General features: G+C 39.7%; 1 protein-coding gene across 29 annotated transcripts in view; it reads left to right on the top strand.

Moving 5' to 3' along the window:
- TCF4 (transcription factor 4) overlaps positions 1–17,712 on the top strand; it is a 379,471-nt gene that overhangs the window by 299,755 nt on the left and 62,004 nt on the right. For all 29 annotated transcript variants that reach the window (XM_065932783.1, XM_065932770.1, XM_065932771.1 and 26 more), the window contains one exon: positions 16,245–16,350. In XM_065932783.1, the coding sequence (XP_065788855.1) occupies positions 16,245–16,350 (106 nt within the window). The remainder of the gene's footprint in view (positions 1–16,244; positions 16,351–17,712) is intronic.

Here is a 17,712-nt window from a genome sequence, read left to right as displayed (position 1 = left end):
GCTAACGAAGAAATTATGAGTGACTTTGGTAAGAGAGCAGTTTTAATAACAGCTACATTGTTTACCTACATTTTCCAACTGATGTCTGATGTCAAGATTTACCGCTAAAGAAAGATGGCAGATCATTGGGCCTCTCTTCTACTGGAGTACCACCTCCCTACAGATGATTCTGGGCTTCCCAAGTGAGGCTAGTAGTAAAGAACCGCCTGCCAATGCCGGAGACAAAAGAGACACGGGTTGGATCCCTGGGTCAGGAAGATCCCCTGGAGGAATAAATGGCAACCCACTCCAGTACTCTTGCCTGGAGAATCCCATGGACAGAGGAGCCTGGCGGGCTACAGTCCACAGGGTCGCAAAGAGCTGGGCACTTCTGAAACAACTTAGCACGCACAGACGGACGAATCCTGACTGATCTTTTTGTGAAGGACGCACAAGTTATGGGCCTGCTGCTGCAGTGATTTGTTTTGTTTTGTTTTAACTGAGGTTAAATTTACGTAATGTAAAATTAACCATTTTACAGTGGGTGATTCATTGGTATTTGCTATATTCATAGTATTGAACAACCACTGTATCTGTCTAGTGGCAGAACACTCTCATCTCCCCTAAAGGAAACCCCATACCCGTTAAGTAGTTCCTTCCTATCTACCTGCTGCTATGTTTTCGCAACTTTAACCTTATACACAAACTCACATACACATACATGCATACATACTGTACACATCTGTCTATCTACCTACCTACCTAGAGACAGGAAAGTTCCTATATGTCCTGATTATGTAAGCAAAGAACTATATATTTAATGGATATTTCTCCACTGGGAAAAGGAAACATCCCTTGCTTCTTTTTAACCTTTCTGTATAGTTCTCTTAAGTTCTCACCAGTTAGTAATTTATCAAGGGGGGAAAAAAAAGACAGGAATCAATTTTAAGCTTTTTATTATGTAAAACTGCTGTGTTCCTCTTATGAGAGAAGCATTTTCTCATTACTTTTTTCATCATTGAGAATTTTAAACTGCTTTCCTTATCTTAATAGTGAGCAATCATCTGGATTTTACATTTCTGTTTTGAAGATTCAAACTGGTTGAACAAAGTAATTTAGCTATCAAAGGAAAGGATATTTATTCCTTGGAAAGGAATCAAAGGGGCATTCTTACTGTAATTTTTATTGTTAAAGAAATGACTGTTGTTTATATTTATTTATACCTTCATTATTCCAGATAAATATTTGAAGTAGCCAGTAGCTGATCTTTAAACTGGTGTCTTTAAGACTGAGAAAAACTAGATCACTTAAAAAAGTGTCTGGAATTTAAATATTAGAGAAAGTCAACTGAATTGTCTTTTAAATGGGCTTAAAGATATTAACTATTTATTGTTGGTCACTTGATCTTCTGTTACCCAGTCTTTAAGGTTGGTTGGTTTGTGTTTTTTTTAAATAACCCTATCCTAATGGGATAATTTCCTTTTTGTTTCTTTTGTATAAACATTTTGTGTTAAACTAAACTCACTTTCATACATTTTCTAGTTGATTGCTATATGTCTGAAATCTCCCAGTCAGCTTCTAATGAAAATTCTGGCCTCCTATTTTGTTTGTTTATTATTTATATGTACCAAAGCATTGAGAAGCTCTGCTGTGAGTTAAGTCAGTGAAATATTGCTGGTTGATTTTACCTGAACGTTCGCCTTGGGTATGGGGAAGGGCAGGAATCTGAAGGAATAATATAGAGAGGTGGTTGATTGGACAGAGAGGTTGACAATATGCATATACTTTTTTTTTTCTCATTTCAATCTGTGCCACAGAGTCATACATTTGGTAATTATTTCATGCTTTTGTTTTTAGTTGAAAGTACTTAGGACCATATGTTTTGACAGAGAAAAAAGATCATTTGTCCTTTTCTCAGCTTTGTGAAAGGGAGGATGGGGTGGTAGTTTTACAGTGTACCGGGCTGACGATTCCTGTTCAGAACTTCACCAGATGGGAAACTCAGTGTTCGCTAACAATTCTCTTGGTAAGCAGAAGATGGAGGCTTCTGTTAGAAGCACCAGCATTAGGTGTGCTGTTTTAAAGCCCAGTCTAGACTTCATCGCTAACTCTACTCAACATCAGTAGATACTTACCAATGTGAAAAATTGATCTCCACATTCTTTAGACCATAGGTGATTTGGAAGGATATATATATATATATATATTTTTTAACTGGCGGATAATTGCTTTACAATACTTTGTTGGCTTCTGCCATACATCAGCCTGAATCAGCCACAGGTGTACACATGTCCCCTCCCTCCTGAATCCCCTTCCCTCCTGAATCCCCTCCCTCCTCCCACCTCATCCCCCCTCCCTCCTGAATCCCCTCCCTCCTGAATCCCCCTCCCTCCTCCCACCCCACCCCTCCTCCCACCCCACCCCACCCCTCCCTCCTGAATCCCCCTCCCTCCTGAATCCCCCTCCCTCCTCCCACCCCACCCCACCCCTCCTGGTTGGAAGGATATTCTGATGAAGTGCTAACAACTCTGACCTGGGATTTGCAGTGAAAAACCTAGGTTAAACAACAGAGTCCTACTGTATAGCACAGGGAACTATAGTTAATATACTGTGATAAACCATAGTGGGAAAGAATATGAAAAAGAATATGCTGCAGTCGGTGGGGTTGCAAAGAGTTGGATACGACTTAAGTGATTGAACTGATATACATGTGTAAGTGAATCACTTTGCTGTTCAGCAGAAATTTACACCGTTGTAAATCAACTCCAGTAAAATAAAAAACTTTATTTTTTTTTTAAATTTCAAGAGTTAGTATATGAACAGCACCAACAAAAAGACCTAGGCTGTAACTTTTTTCTGCCATCCTAGAGTCATGTGACTTCTGGGAAGGGAGGTCGCCTTCCCAGCTTCTGTCTCCTAACGTTTAAAAGGGGGTGAGATGGTTGACCACTTGGGCAGATAATCTATCTCACAGTGATTATTAAATAATGTAATGGATGCAGAAAATCTTTGTAATTTAACATGCCTTGAAAATACCAACTTTTTACGATGATGAAGCATCGAATGTCACCAACCTTCCTTTCACACAGTTAAGTTCAGGGTCAGAGAAGTTTTGTGAGTCGTGTTTTTTTGAAGTTTCATCTTGTTGGAATATCTGCTGGAACCGTGGCTTCACCATCTTTTCCTTCTTGTTTGGGTCTCTGCTGTTCAAAGTTTGTCTTTCTGCTTTTGTCTGACACAGCTCTCTTCCCAGTCCCCCTTGCTTTGGGGAGGGCATGTATACTTAGGAGTGACGGCCGTGTGTCCCTCTGAGCTGTACAAACACAGCGCTAAAGATACTGGGATTGGAGGAATAGAAGTGGCACATTTACTACCATTAAGTGATCTTTGTAATCTGCCCTTTATAGTGCCCTGTATTGTGTAAGGGCAAACTGTAAAGTCAGCGTTTTTCTCAGGTGCTACTTTTCCTTCTTGTGGCGACTTCACTGTTTCCTCATCCCCTCTCCACTCTCCTCTCACTCTTAAAGACTGATTGTTGAGAAAGGATTAGAGACCTCATCACGTCAAAGGGAAATAACTGCTTCGGTTGGATGTGCCATGTGCTTAGTCCTGTCTGACTCTTGGCGACCTCATGGACTGTAGCTGGCCAGGTTCTTCTCTCCGTGGGATTCTCCAGGCAAGAGTCCTGGAGTGGGTTGCCATGCCCTTCTCCAGGGGATCTTCCCTATCCGAGGATCAAACATGGGTATCCTGTGTCTCCTGCATTGCAGGCAGATTCTTTATTGCTAAGCCATACACCATCACCATCAGAGAAGCCCTGTAATAACTGTTAACAGACTATAAAAACATTTCCCATGATGGGGGATGATTGGAGGTGTGTTGAAAAGTGAGTTTGTGACGTGGAATAATTTCTGGGGAAGCAGACTTGTATCTCATGTATCATTATACATTGACTAAAGCCCATTGCAGTGGTATTAATTTGTTTACGACAATAGTGACCATACTTACTTGAGCATGTGCTTGGGGCTGGTGCACTGGGAAGACCCAGAGGGATGGGATGGGGAGGGAGGCGGGAGGGAGGCGGGAGGGGGGATCGGGATGGGGAATACATGTAACTCCATGGCTGATTCATGTCAATGTATGGCAAAAACCACTATAATATTGTAAAGTAATTAGCCTCCAACTAATAAAAATAAATGGGAAAAAAACCCCACACACCTGTTAACATCTAATGAAGGATGTGAGCTCTGGGCTTTAGGCATCAACCTATGGCCTTAGGTTCAAAGGGAGAAGGGTGGGAAATGGACCTCTTAGAACCCTTAAATATGGATTATTATAGGTGATTGCCTCCATTTTCAGAAGTCAGCTCAGCTCTAAAACACACTGAGAAGTAAAATGTACTGAAATCTATTTTGGCAGAACCAATGAATGTTTATCTTTCTCTGCATTATGCTATTATTCTTAGTTTGACTTGTATCTTGTATGTGATGCATCTATTCATTCATGTGGGGATTTAGTAACTACTGGGGCCTATTCTGTGCCCGGTACCATGCACAGACACACACACACACACCCCTGCACACACACACACACACACACACACACACCCACCCCTGCACACACACACATACACACACCCCTGCACACACACACACACACACACACACACACACACACACCCCTGCACACACACACACACACACACACACACACACACACACACACACACACACACACACACCCCTGCACATTTTTTTCATAATCTCACCTGGAGAATGGTTGCTTTATGGTATTGTGTAGGCCTCTGCCGTGCACCAGCACGAATCAGCCACAGGCTGACGTGCATGTCCCCTCCTTCCTGAAGCCCTGCCCTCCCACCCCACCCCCAGGTGGTCTCAGAGCGCTGCGTTGGGCTCCCTGGGTCACACCACTTGCTCTCTGTTCTACACGTGGTAACACATGTGTTTCCACGCTACTCTCAGTTTGTCCCAGCCTCTCCTCCCCCCTCCTGTGTCCGTAAGTCTGTTCTCTGTGTCTGCATCTCCACTGATGCCCTACAGATAGGTTCAGCAGTACCATCTTTCTAGATTCCATACACATGCGTTAATATACAGTATCTGTCTTTCTGACTGACGTCACTCTCCTAATGCTTTTTAAACTTCACTGTTTCTGTGATGGACTGTCCTCAGCAGACCTTCCTTGCCTTCAGTGTAGAAGAAACAGCAATAATCAACTTTGGAGTAAACCCTAAAGTTAATTTTCCTTTTTATTGTGGAATTGTATACTGTGTTTTTATCCTGAAAACACGCCATCCTCATTCAACTGATGAAATTGTGTCATCAGAGGTCACAAAGCTATTTATTGGCAGATGTAACCAACACTATTTTGATGTTGCAACACCTCCTCATGACCCTGTGTTGGTGTTAGTCACTCAGTTGTATCCGACTCTTGTGACCCCATGGATGGTAGCCCACCAGGCTCCTCTGTCCGTGGGATATTCCAGACAAGCATACTGGAGTGGGTTGCCATTCCCTTCTCCAGGGGATCTTCCTGACCCGGCGATCAAACCCGGGTCTCCTGCATTGCAGGTAGATTCTTTACCATCTGAGCCACTAGGGGACACATGATCCTGTACTTGTCATCTTTAAAAAAAAAAAAGAAGCAAATAGCTGGTAGCAAAAGAGGAAAAAATAATATTGAGATGGGAGCTGATCCATTAGAAAAAAATGATAGTCATGAATTTGATGTGACAACTGTAGATGAGAGATAAAATAAATTAGCTAAATCTGCTTGTGATTGAAGATAACTACAAATAATAATCTATAGTAATAATGGGCTTCCCTCATAGGTCAGTTGGTAAAGAATCCACCTGCAATGCAGGAGACCCCAGTTTAATTCCTGGGTTGGGAAGATCTCCTGGAGAAGGGATGGGCTACCCACTCCAGTATTCTTGGGCATCCCTTGTGGCTCAGCTGGTAAAGAATCTGCCTGCAATACAGGAGACCTGGGTTCAATCCCTGGGTTGGGAAGATCCCCTGGAGAAGGGAAAGGCTACCTACTCCAGCATTCTGGAGTGGAGAATTCCATAGACTGTATGGTCCATGGGATTGCAAAGAGTGGGACACGACTGAGCGACTTTCACAAATAATAATAGTAATAATTGACAGAAATAATAAGTCACATTCTTCTTAACGTAACCTTTAATTACTCTGAATGGTCAATAAATAAACACTTGAAAACAACTTAGGTGTTCAGAACATTTTAAAGAGTTGTGATGGGCTTAATATCCAGTCTTGTGTGTGTGCTGATCCTGAGTCTGGTGAGGAAGCGGGTTCCCCTGTGAGTACGGAACATAAGGAGGATAACCAGGATGAAGTCAGGTTTCACCTGGGCCAAATTTTATGCAACTGAGTATTTCAAGAGATCTTCAGCCAGGTGTAACTTAATTAGTTTAAGACCTTCTCGGCGAGGGCTACTCAGGATGCTGGCAGTGGGCATTCCCGTGATGCACCACGTTGATAGTAATAGCAAACATGCAGCGTCTGCTCCATCAGTGTCAAAGCAATGCAGGTGTAAAAATAAAAAGAAATATTTGGAGCCAGAGGCTGGTGCACATCGATGCGACTGTAGTCACGCTTCATGTAAATGCTTTTAAGTAATAGTGTGGTGATTTTTTTCATCAGTTTAGTGTTGGTGTTAAGTCACCCCTAAACGCCAGTATCACTCTCAGCAGGTTACTGGCCTCTTTGATTTTAGCCCTGATAAACGGAAGTAGTGGGTCCTGCTCAGCTTCAGATCTGGAAGACAGATGCAAAGCCCTCCGCCTTGGTCCAGTGCACAAGAGCTGTCTCTGTGCGCCACTGTCTGAGGCCACCTTGCGTTCTGCTCTTTGGCCAACACAGCCTTCTGAGCCCCTCGTCTCCCCAGTGGTCTGTGAGTGTGTAAACGGGACCCAGAGTTCTATAAATCTGGGTTTTGGCAGGAGTCTGTGAAGACCCTGGAGAGAAGCCCCTTAGCGATTGGAGGTTTTGTTAAAGCTCAGATGCCCAAACAAGATGACATGGTTTTGAATCTCCATTTTCCCATTTAACTAGCTGTGTGACATGGACAAGTTCTTTCATGTGTCTCTGCCTCCAGATTCGTTCTGTGTAAAATCGGGGTGATAATAAGACAATAGGGTTAGTGTTGAGACAGAATGAGTTTATGTACAGTTTCGCTGGAATAGTGTCTGGCATACCCTAAGTAAAGTGTTAGCTACTTTGCGGGGGAGGGGGTTCTTTTTAATTGGAGGATAATTGCTTTATAATCTTGTGATGGTTTCTGCCATTCAACAGCATGAATCAGCCATAGGTATACATATGTCCCCTCCCTCTGAGCCTCCCTCCCACCTCCCACCCCCTCTCCCCCTTCTATTTTTTTTTTAATCACTGTCATCGTTTTGTCATGCCAACAGTCACAAGAGCTTGGGACTGGCAGGCCTTGGGACCAGGTCTTTTTCCAGTTCTGTTGAGTATCATGGGCTTCCCAGGTGGCGCTAGTGGTAAAGAATCTGCCTGCTGATGCAGGAGACACAAGAGACTGTAGGTTTGATCCCTGGGCCGAGAGGGTCTCCTGGAGTAGGAAATAGCAGCAGTATACTCCAGTATTCTTGCCTGGAAAATGCCCTGGTCAGAGGAGCTTGGTGGGCTCCAGTCTGTGGGGTCACAAAGAGTTGGACACAGCTGAGTGACTGAACACACACAGAGTGTGAAGTTTTAATACCATAGCAAATTGTTTCTTTTTTTTTTAGTGTTTAACTCCCTGCACATGTCACTGAGATTGTGTGATAGTACATGAAGACAGCTTAAAATCTCAAATGTTCTATATCTGTATTTCAGTTTCATATGTATGAAACATCTGTGATATAACAGAGTGAGCCTAATCGTACCTGTCTTCACAGTTTTTCTGCCTCAAGTTTGAAATGACAACGCACTGATACTTGGCAAAATGCTTGTAAAAATAACAGGACACTATGTAAGTTAAATCACAGTAATATTGCTGTGTAATTATTAGTGATTCTGAAATTTATTAGGAAAAATTTTCCTTATTTTTAGTTGAAGCACAGTTTTTTACTCCCTTGTAAATTTTTAAGCTGCACAGACTCTTGTTTAGTAGATTGAAATTTAGAGGTTTGAAAAATAGACGGCAACTACCTATATTTTTACATGTATTACCTTTTTATTTGAAGAAAGGAAAGAGCAAGGTAGAGCTTCTGGCCATAAGCAATGTCAGGCTTTTTTGTAGCTCTCGGGGTGCTTTGCACACTAATAATGGGTCCAGTTCACTGCTTTACTGTCGTTGTTGAGCCTGCTGCAGGCTGGGTGTGCTGGTCGAAAGTGGATGGGCTACAGTCTGTCCCTCCCTGCGTGCTTCTCTGCTTCTCCTTCTTGTTGCTTTCTTTTGGTTGCTTGTGATTATACAATTTGATAGAGAACGGAATTAAAATTCTTACAGTCTTACTACTTCTTAACACAGAGAAAAGATATTTGGTGGCTGAAAAGGATAAAACTCTTGGCTGTAATTCATTTGTAGAATTTAGCTTCAGACTTAATATACTCATGAACAGATAACCAAAACTCAGCTGATATTCAGAAGGGTAAAAAAAAAAGTTAGACGTGGTATTTGTGATAGAGCATTTGGATGTATGCCAAAATGACTTGTGTTCTAAATATATTACATATTCTAGGAATTTCTTTTAGGGGGTTCATATGCATGTTCTTTTTCTCATTTTTGTGATGTACTGTGGTGGAGTGAATACAGATCATTGCTTGTTAAGGTAATGAAATAGGAATATCATATACATGAATGGGACATTTTACACATTTAGATAATTGGAGATTTTTTTTTCAGAGTATCACTATAGTTTGAGGAGTAAAACTTTTCTTTCTTAGTGAGAGTTACTTTAAGGCACTTAGAACTATTTTTTTAATTCCTGTAAAAGCTTCAGGTAATTGAGATGGAAATAAAACCTTCACAATTTCAATAGATTACATCTCTGAAATTTTTTCATCTACAATTACATATCCATCTATTTGTCAATATACTGCAACATTTATGTGTTATCTCTAAACATATTTCCTGTATGTGATAATCAAATGGGCCTTTGACCATCACTTGGAAATAAAGTAGGATCTTTTTCCATTAGTAAATATTAATTGACTTGTTAGTATATACTGAGAATATGTAAGATGAATAATGTTTTATTTCTGTAGTTGGCTTTTGTTTTTCTTTGCACTACTGGGTTGTTTATTACCTTCTTTTTCATGCTCTTGAGCATTATTCACTGCCTTTAAACCTTATGATAACTTACTCAACTCTGGTACTTTCATCTAGTTACTAACCTTTTATGCCATTTTGCTACCCATTCAAATATTTAAGTTATAAACTTTAAAAAGACTTTAGGAAGGAGAGTGCCAAGAGGATAAAATGAGAATTCAGGAGGCCTGAGCTCTGTTTAAGGCCCTTGGGTAGGTCCTTATTAATGTCTGCCTTTTGCCCGTTTATAAAATGAGGTTGAACTGATTTCAGCTTTAAAAATATGATGCCAAGAGGCAGAAGAAAGGACACCACATGGAGAAATTTCCTGAAAAGAAAAAGGAACATCTATAAAAAAAAATTGATATAAAACATTATGAAAGAAAGAGTAATAAAAGTAGAAGTGGAATCAAGGGATCCAGTTACCAATATGTAATGTGAAAACTCATGATCAGAAAAGGTTAAAAATCTGTTCGCCGTTTATTGTCTCAAAGTGATCACACCGTGCCCAATTACAGTTCCTTTGCCACAGGCTAACTGGGGCCGAGGACAGAACTGCCGGGTAAGATTGTCTTACTGTTACTGCCTGCACGTCCAGAGATCTGGGGATCACGGGAGCTGTTCTTCCCCGGGGTCCTACTTTACAGCCCAGCTTGCAGGAATTCGGGCAGGTGGTTACAAAAAGGGCTTTAAGAAGTATGTAATAGTACAAGGGGCTCTAAAACAATAAGTAAAGTGGACACCTAAATGTTCTGCCATCCAGTAAAATCAACTTTTATTAAACACTGGTTGTTCGCTAGGTGCTAGGATACCTAGAATCTGCCTCTCCCCCTCGTCCACCAGAAGAGTTCTTGCTTTGGCAGCTGAAAGGCAACAGCAAGTCTTAAATAAACTGCTTTATTGTGATGGCTGCTCTAACAGAGTTTCATGCAGGGCTCAGTAGGTCTCCTTGGGGACAGCCATTTCCCTAAATCAGTGCTCCCAATAAAACTTTTTGCCATAGTGAGAAAGTTCCCCATTGTGATGTCCAGTATGGTCGCTGGTGGCCACAGTTTGCCGTTGAGTACTTGAAATGTGGCTAGTGTGACTGCAGGACTGAATATTTCATTTTATTTAATTTTAATTAAGCTTAATCCAAATAACCACATAGGACTCATGGATACTGTATTGGACAGCACCATTCTGGACATATTAAAAATTACTCTAAATTCTTATTTTTATTTTGTTGGATATAAATAATAATACCATTTATTGTGCTCCTACGAGAGAGGGACTTATGCTCGACGTATGTTCTCTCTAATCTGCACAGCAGAATAGCCCCTTTTGACATTTGATCGTGAAGAAATTGACAAATGAGGAAACGGAGCCTCTGAGAGAAAGTGCTTTGTTTTGTACTCGCAACTACTTCTGAGAGCTGGAATTTGAGCCTCATTGGTCTGATTCCAGAGTAATTTCTACTACTCTGCCAGATGGGTTTTTCTGCTGTCTGGAGACCATCTCTTCTAAGTACATCTTCCGGTTGCTTTACGGATTAGCCAACAATACACCTTTAACTTTGTCCCATAGAAGAATTACAGTGTCCATTTCAGTTCTTATGAATGTCGAGGTATCACTGCCCCGAGCTGCTCTTTCCGCTTACTGTGACTTGTGTTCTCCCAACAATATTATAAAGAGTTGAGGTCCATTCCAGTCAGTTTCCTGAGCAGTGAGCTGTTTCCCCATTAGATGCTGGTCAGCATCAGTGTACATGCCTAGGTGTGTGAGCATCAATGGTGTACCACCAACTCTTGGCATTCGAATGTCTAACTGTCATGGTTTAGAATATTTGTGAAACCTCCAAAGGTTTGAGCTGCTAAGTCAGCCTCCGAGCACTTGGGCATCTGAGGCATAATTGTGCTTTGCTGTTTTCTACTCATCATGGAGCACACAGTAACTCTCTCAAGGATCTAAAAAGTCTCAGTTACAATGTTTCAGTTATTCTCAGCTGGTTCTCTTTGGAAATTATTCAGGTGGTACTCGCTGGTCACAGAGAGGCCAAGGTCTCCTCTGTAACCTAGTGGCTGTCACTCAAACCCACTCAGTTACACACCTCATGGTACATGATCTGTAACCACTTCTCTCTATCCCCTCCAGAGTTCAGCTTCCCACTTCGGAAAGAAAGTAACTGACGCATACTGGTTTCACTGTCAACATGCCTTATCAAGTTTTCTTTTCTTAAAAGCAGTTATGAAACCCCACAAGAATTATTTCTATAAATCATGGCCAAAGTATTGCCTTGTGTTGATAGCTAATGATATCTTTTCTTTTTTGCCTCTTAAGATCAACAAATTGTTTTTTAATGAAAAGAACAGGCTTTAATGATTAGTTTGAATCTTTACCACTTGGTAATTTTTTAACATGGGAAAGTGGCTTAACTTTTCTGAGTCACTTTTCTCCAGATAATTTTTTAAAAATAGCAGCACATTAATGCTATTAATCTAATTTTTTTGCATGTTTTTTAGGTACCAAGTATTATTCTAGTTGCTTTTATATACGTGATGCCATTTAATTCTCTCAAGAATCTGGCATAGCAGGCGCTATTATTCCGTTTTTATGGGTAGGAATCTGAAAACCAGGGAGTAAAGTAACAGTTCCAAGGTGGCCCAGGTCATAAATGATGGAATGGGCAGTTATGCGACCCAGGCCTGCCTGAGCCAGGACACTTGACCTGTCTACCATTCTTCAGTCATAAGAAATAGAAATGATGCTATTAATAATGCCCATCTTATATGATTATTATGAAGATTATAAATAATGTGTATGGAGCTCCCAGCACAAAAGCCATTCCATAAAACGCCCGGAACAAATGGTAATCATTGTTATCTTATAAAATTTCCATAAGTGAAACTGACATGCCAAGACATAAAAATGAGCACCTCAAAGGAAAAGCATAGAATATGCCTTCTGCTCCCTTCATTTTGTTGGTTGGTTTGTGTGTTTGCTTGCTTTTCTTCTTTTCTAGTAGGCAGAGGTTCTGTTTAAAAGAATATCATATTGTTTCTTTGATGATAGCACAAAGGATAATCAGAACATTGGCTGGAATGATTAATATACTGTAGTAGTATATCTCAAGTATATCTCAAATTACAACACAAGTTAAATCTGTAAAATGAGAACGTTTAGATTTTTTTATTTTTTCAGAGTTTATGCTGTTTACAGAGTTTTGTTAAGCTCAGAATTTCTGTGTTTGTGATTTTGTTTTAAATTCAGATTATAAGAGAAAAAAAATAACGGTGCTGACTTTGAATATGAACTACACTTGGCCATTAGTTTTCCATTAAGCCTTTATTCAGCAGATAGCTCACTCAGATTGCTGTAGTCTATGAACTTGAGCCAAGTTTTCCCATTTCCAATTTTGCAACAGAATTTCACACTTCTTTAGTTACTCTTGTGGGAGGAACCAGAATGCCAAAAGTCACCTTGATCTAAGATACCTTATCAGAAGAAAACTAAGTGTAGATTTTTGCTTCTCTTTAGACTCTCTGCATGTTTCCTTGGCAGAGTTACTTCAACACATTGAACGAGAGTTTGGGATTTGTATTTCATTTTCCATCGGACTGATTTTCTGGTGTTAGTCATTTGAAGAGATTTGGGATGTTTGTTATCATTCTGTTAGCTATTTTCTCTAACAAATGTGTAAGTCATCTTTCTATCTACCTATAATAATAATAATTATAGTTGAGTGGATGTGAACTTTTTTTTACTGAATTTAGTGTCTCTGTTAAATACCTTCTTGCAGCCTATACTTTCAAGTCTTTTGAGAGACTGGGACAATAGTTGACAAGTAAAATAATGAAGCAGCTTACTGATGATCCAGGTTATTAAAAATTAAAACACTGAGGATAAACTGAATCACTTATCATCACTGTTTTCATAAATGGCATCTTTTACCTCCACCACCACTTTTAAAGAAGGCAGCCATTGAATAGTAGACAATAAAGGACAATTGATGGTTGAATATCTTGAGCAGGGTTTTGACCATTCCATTATTGAATTTTCTTATGATTAAAATGTGATGGGGGTTGATTCCTTCTACTTTTAAAAAGTATAAAAAGAGACTTTCTGGTGATCCAGTGGCTAAGATTCCCGCACCCCCAAGGCAGGGGGCCAGGGTTTGATCCTTGGTCAGGGAACTAGATCCCACATGCCACAACTAAAATTCCCATGTGCCTTTGCAGCCAAATAGATACATAAATACTTTTTTTTTAAAGTATAACAGTTCTATGTTATGTTTATTTTTATAAAAAATATATAGAGCACTTATCTTTAAAGTAACTTTTGATGAGAAAGATGAAGTATATAAATTAAAAGAGAATAGCATTGTACCAGATCAGTTATAATATAAAGAAAATTTATAAAATATGCAGAAATTGCTTTTTTGAAAAAACTATTAATAGCATTTGATTTCTTGTTAACAAAGACTTTCATCTTATCTAAAAAATCTTAGTTTGACCACAGCACCAGAAAAATAGAAATTGTATAGTGTAACATGTCCTAAAAACTTTTAACCCTGTACATATTCTTTTTCATGCAGGCAGCATTTCTGAACTTGGGATAAGTGATCTTATTCTCAGATCTTCTCACTTGATCATAATTCATAGTCAAAGTAACCTCCTTACTGGAGCAAAATTACTGAAGATTTGTCTTTGTCTCCCAAAAGAGATATCAAATAATTCTATCCAAAAGGCAGATCTTGTTAGGTGCCATCAATGATGTTTATGCAATAATTATAGTACATGTTTAAGGATAAGGTAGTAGAGTATGTAATTAAAATTATTTATTATCCTAAAAGAATTTGTTTTGATTCTTTTTTTCGATAAGGTGATTTAATAATATGGGAGAGTTTATTTTCAATTTTATAGTAAATATATTGATTTTTGAAATTTGGAAGTAATACATAGTACACCTAGCTCATATTAATACTTATTGACCAAGGAGCTATCAGACTACTAATCTGTAGATATAGTGTAGTAGTATTCTACTCATTCTGCCATTAGAATGAGATGATCTAATTTTTAATTTCCCCTTTCCCTAGAAGGTAATTTTTGTTTTCATCTTTTTAGTTAGTCTCAAGATTTCTAAGTACCTTTAGGAGTATTTTCCAAACTGTCAGTTGTATAAGCCTCAAGAAAATACTGGGTTTTGCTTGATAAACTTAGGGTACTGATTTGCTTTGGTTTCTGGCTTATGTTTTATTCCTTGTCCATTTACAGATACTTGAAAAAAAATTGCCCTTACTATAAGCCCTTTTAGAAAAGCAGGTAGTTGTTTATACATTTAAGATATGACTAAAATTTTAAAATAAAATGAAAAATACAGGACTCAGATTCCTCCCTGACTTAGGAAGAATCCTTGTCTTTTTTTCTTTTTAAAGTGGACCAGGGTTTTTTTAATTTATTTTTGTTTTGTTCAGTCTCTAAGATCTCTCAATTTCAAGGACACTGTGGGGCATATGTAGCATTTATGTGATGCATGTATGTGTATGCGTGTTTTCCCACATCTGTCGCTGTGGCCCTATCCTTTGTGAAATCCTAAACCATGTATTAAATGCTTAGTTTGTGATTCATGGTTTCTGAGAGCAATTATAGAATTTTTCTTAGGGTGTTTATTCCATGTGCGCTGTGAAAAAAAAAGGGGGGGTTATTTTTTTGGTAACCCTGCAGTTGCCTTTTTATTGGTGAATTTCCCTTTCTTTTACTGTGACCTGTGAATATCACTGTAGGCTCACTGCCAATTTTGTGAGCTGCTGCCTGCTTCAAAATGGAGGCAGGAAGGTATCCATTTTCATCAAGAGGATGACAGTGTTTTAGTCTCTCTGACCATCTGGAGAGAGGAACTTTGGAGCAAAAGAAAATAGAGATTTAAAAAAAAATCATATTTAGCAGAAAAGGCAAGGGAGAAAACCAATTAAAGTTAAACTATACCTTATGAATTTATGCCTTATGAATTTATACTGTGCTGTCTACTTTAAAGCAAACATAAACAAGAAAATACACAAGCTATTTTTGTAAAGGACTGGTTCCCCAAGTCCCATGAGTATTAGTAAATGAGAGTAAGTAAATTAAGGTTTTGGCAGTTTTTAAGTTTATTGAACATACAAAGATAAAAGAACTATAAATGAGGGTTTCCCTCCCCCTTCCTGTGTACGCACTGATTTTTGGTGGTCTGTGTATATCTGGGCTTTTAATAGCCTTTTTCTTGCATCTCTACAAAAAGCTGACACTTTGGAAATTTGATATTCTAAGATACGTTTGTCACTTTCTGTGGTCTGGAGAGTGCATGTATTTTATCTGTCTTTTTGTCTCTGTCTCTGACTTTAAATTTTAATTGAAAGGTAGACTAAATAGAAGTTTGAAGCATGTCTTTTTTTACCTTTTACATGCTCATGAGCCATTTATGTTTTTTAAAAAAAAGAATGCTTAGGTTTCTAGGACAACCCTATGGATATTATATATCTACAACCCAGATGGCTCAGTGGTAAAGAATCCACTTGCTAATGCAGGAGATGTAAGAGACGTGTGTCAGATCCCTGAGCTGGGAAGATCCCCTGGAGGAGGAAATGGCAACCCACTCCAATATTCTTGCCTGGAAAATTCCATTGAAAGTGGGGCCTGGAGGGCTACAGTCCATGGGGTTGCAAAAAGTCAGACACAACTGAACACACACGCACAACCACCAGATGTAGTTCTCAGTATTCTGGCCTGTAACTGGGAAACATCACACCTGATTTTCCATTTGCACAAATCTACTCAGCATTTTGTTTTGTTCTGTTTTTCTGTACGGGGAATGGAGCAATGTTTCTAGAGTTTGATCAGATTTCGGGTGGATGTGGTAGAGATTGTGCCTTTTGAGCCTGCTTCTTGCACAGTCATAGGCCTTGAGATGCTTGGGTGCAGGCAGCAAGCAAAACTAAATGGGTTCTCGTTCCCCAGGTTTATGCTCCATCAGCCAGCACTGCCGACTACAATAGGGACTCGCCAGGCTACCCTTCCTCGAAACCAGCAGCCAGCACTTTCCCTAGCTCCTTCTTCATGCAAGGTAAGACACTGCCTTTTCCAAGGGGAGATCCACGGGTCTTTTATGTCATATATGGGACAAAAGAGCACTGTTCTAATACTCAAGAAATGGAATAGGAGGCCAGCAGAGAACATGGAAGGTCATGCTCTATTTTAGGACTTGAATTCATTAAAAATAAATGAATTAAAACTTCACTGAGACATATTTTGTAAATGAAGGCCTCTTGACCCATCATGAGTTAAGATTAGACTGGTTTGGTTACTTAGAATGGATGCTTCCTGGGGGAATGTCTACCATGACTTATCATTTCTGCATCATTTCTTCCCGAGAAGAGCACGTACATATGTTCATAAGTGCTTTGATTCAACATGTATTTGGAGCATCATGGATTTAGACACATGGAGAGCAAATTGCCCTTATACATACCTCTATACAAAAATGTTGACCGCTTACAATCACTTCTTGGCCTTTTGACTAAGATTGAGTGTAGTGTCTGTTCTTATCAATAAAAATGTTGGCTGTTTATTAATTCATAGGGAAGAACAAGTGTCCCATTGAAGATGAAGTGACCTGTCGAACCTCAGAAGTGTTATTTCATTACACAGCAAAAGCTCTCTTCCAACACACTGACTGACTGAGGGTCCAAGACCCAGCTTTTTTCCCAGACAAATATTGAAAATTACAGCTTTGTGGTAGATAAGGTATATTTAACCCACTTAATTGCCCAGTGTATTTCATTTAGTGCACATGGATATATGCTACCCGAGCTTACAGTCTCACTTCTGGTAGTACTTTTTCTGGTGTGTAGGAAAGACTGAGAGGGTTTAAACGACATCTACTTATGAGAGGAGACAGTCCACAGGGTGCAGCTTTAGCTGGACACTTGGTGTGTACCCTGGACACTTGTCAAAATGTGATAATCTTGTTACCAGGTTAATGCTCTGAAATCCAGATGTAGAATTCACCAGGAATCCCTGTATGCAAACTTTAACTCTTTTTTGCCTCGGCAAAGTACCATGGGATTTCCTCCTTCTTGCTCTTCCAGGAAGGACCATGTCACGGGAAGGGAAACCACTTGGGCCAGCAAGTCTCAGGGGATCGACTTGGCGTGTCCCTTAGATTAGAGTGGACACATTCAAAATCATTCTATTTCAAAGGAATTTGTGTCCTTTTCCTGCAGGGTGTTAGCTCTCTTAGGATGCTAGTTCACACATGAAATTCCACGGAAAATCTATAAAGTTGAATTGAATGGGTCCCTGGGTTTCCCACATAGCTCTGTTGGTAAAGACTCCACCTGCAATGCAGGAGACCCCGGTTTGATTCCTGGGTTGGGAAGATCTGCTGGAGAAGGGATAGGCTACCCACTCCAGTATTCTTGGGCTG

The sequence above is a fragment of the Muntiacus reevesi genome, chromosome 4, assembly GCF_963930625.1.
Source record: "Muntiacus reevesi chromosome 4, mMunRee1.1, whole genome shotgun sequence".
In the NCBI taxonomy this organism is placed as follows: domain Eukaryota; kingdom Metazoa; phylum Chordata; class Mammalia; order Artiodactyla; family Cervidae; genus Muntiacus; species Muntiacus reevesi.
Note: the sequence above shows the minus strand (reverse complement) of the source record. Positions and strands in the feature narration are given on the sequence as shown.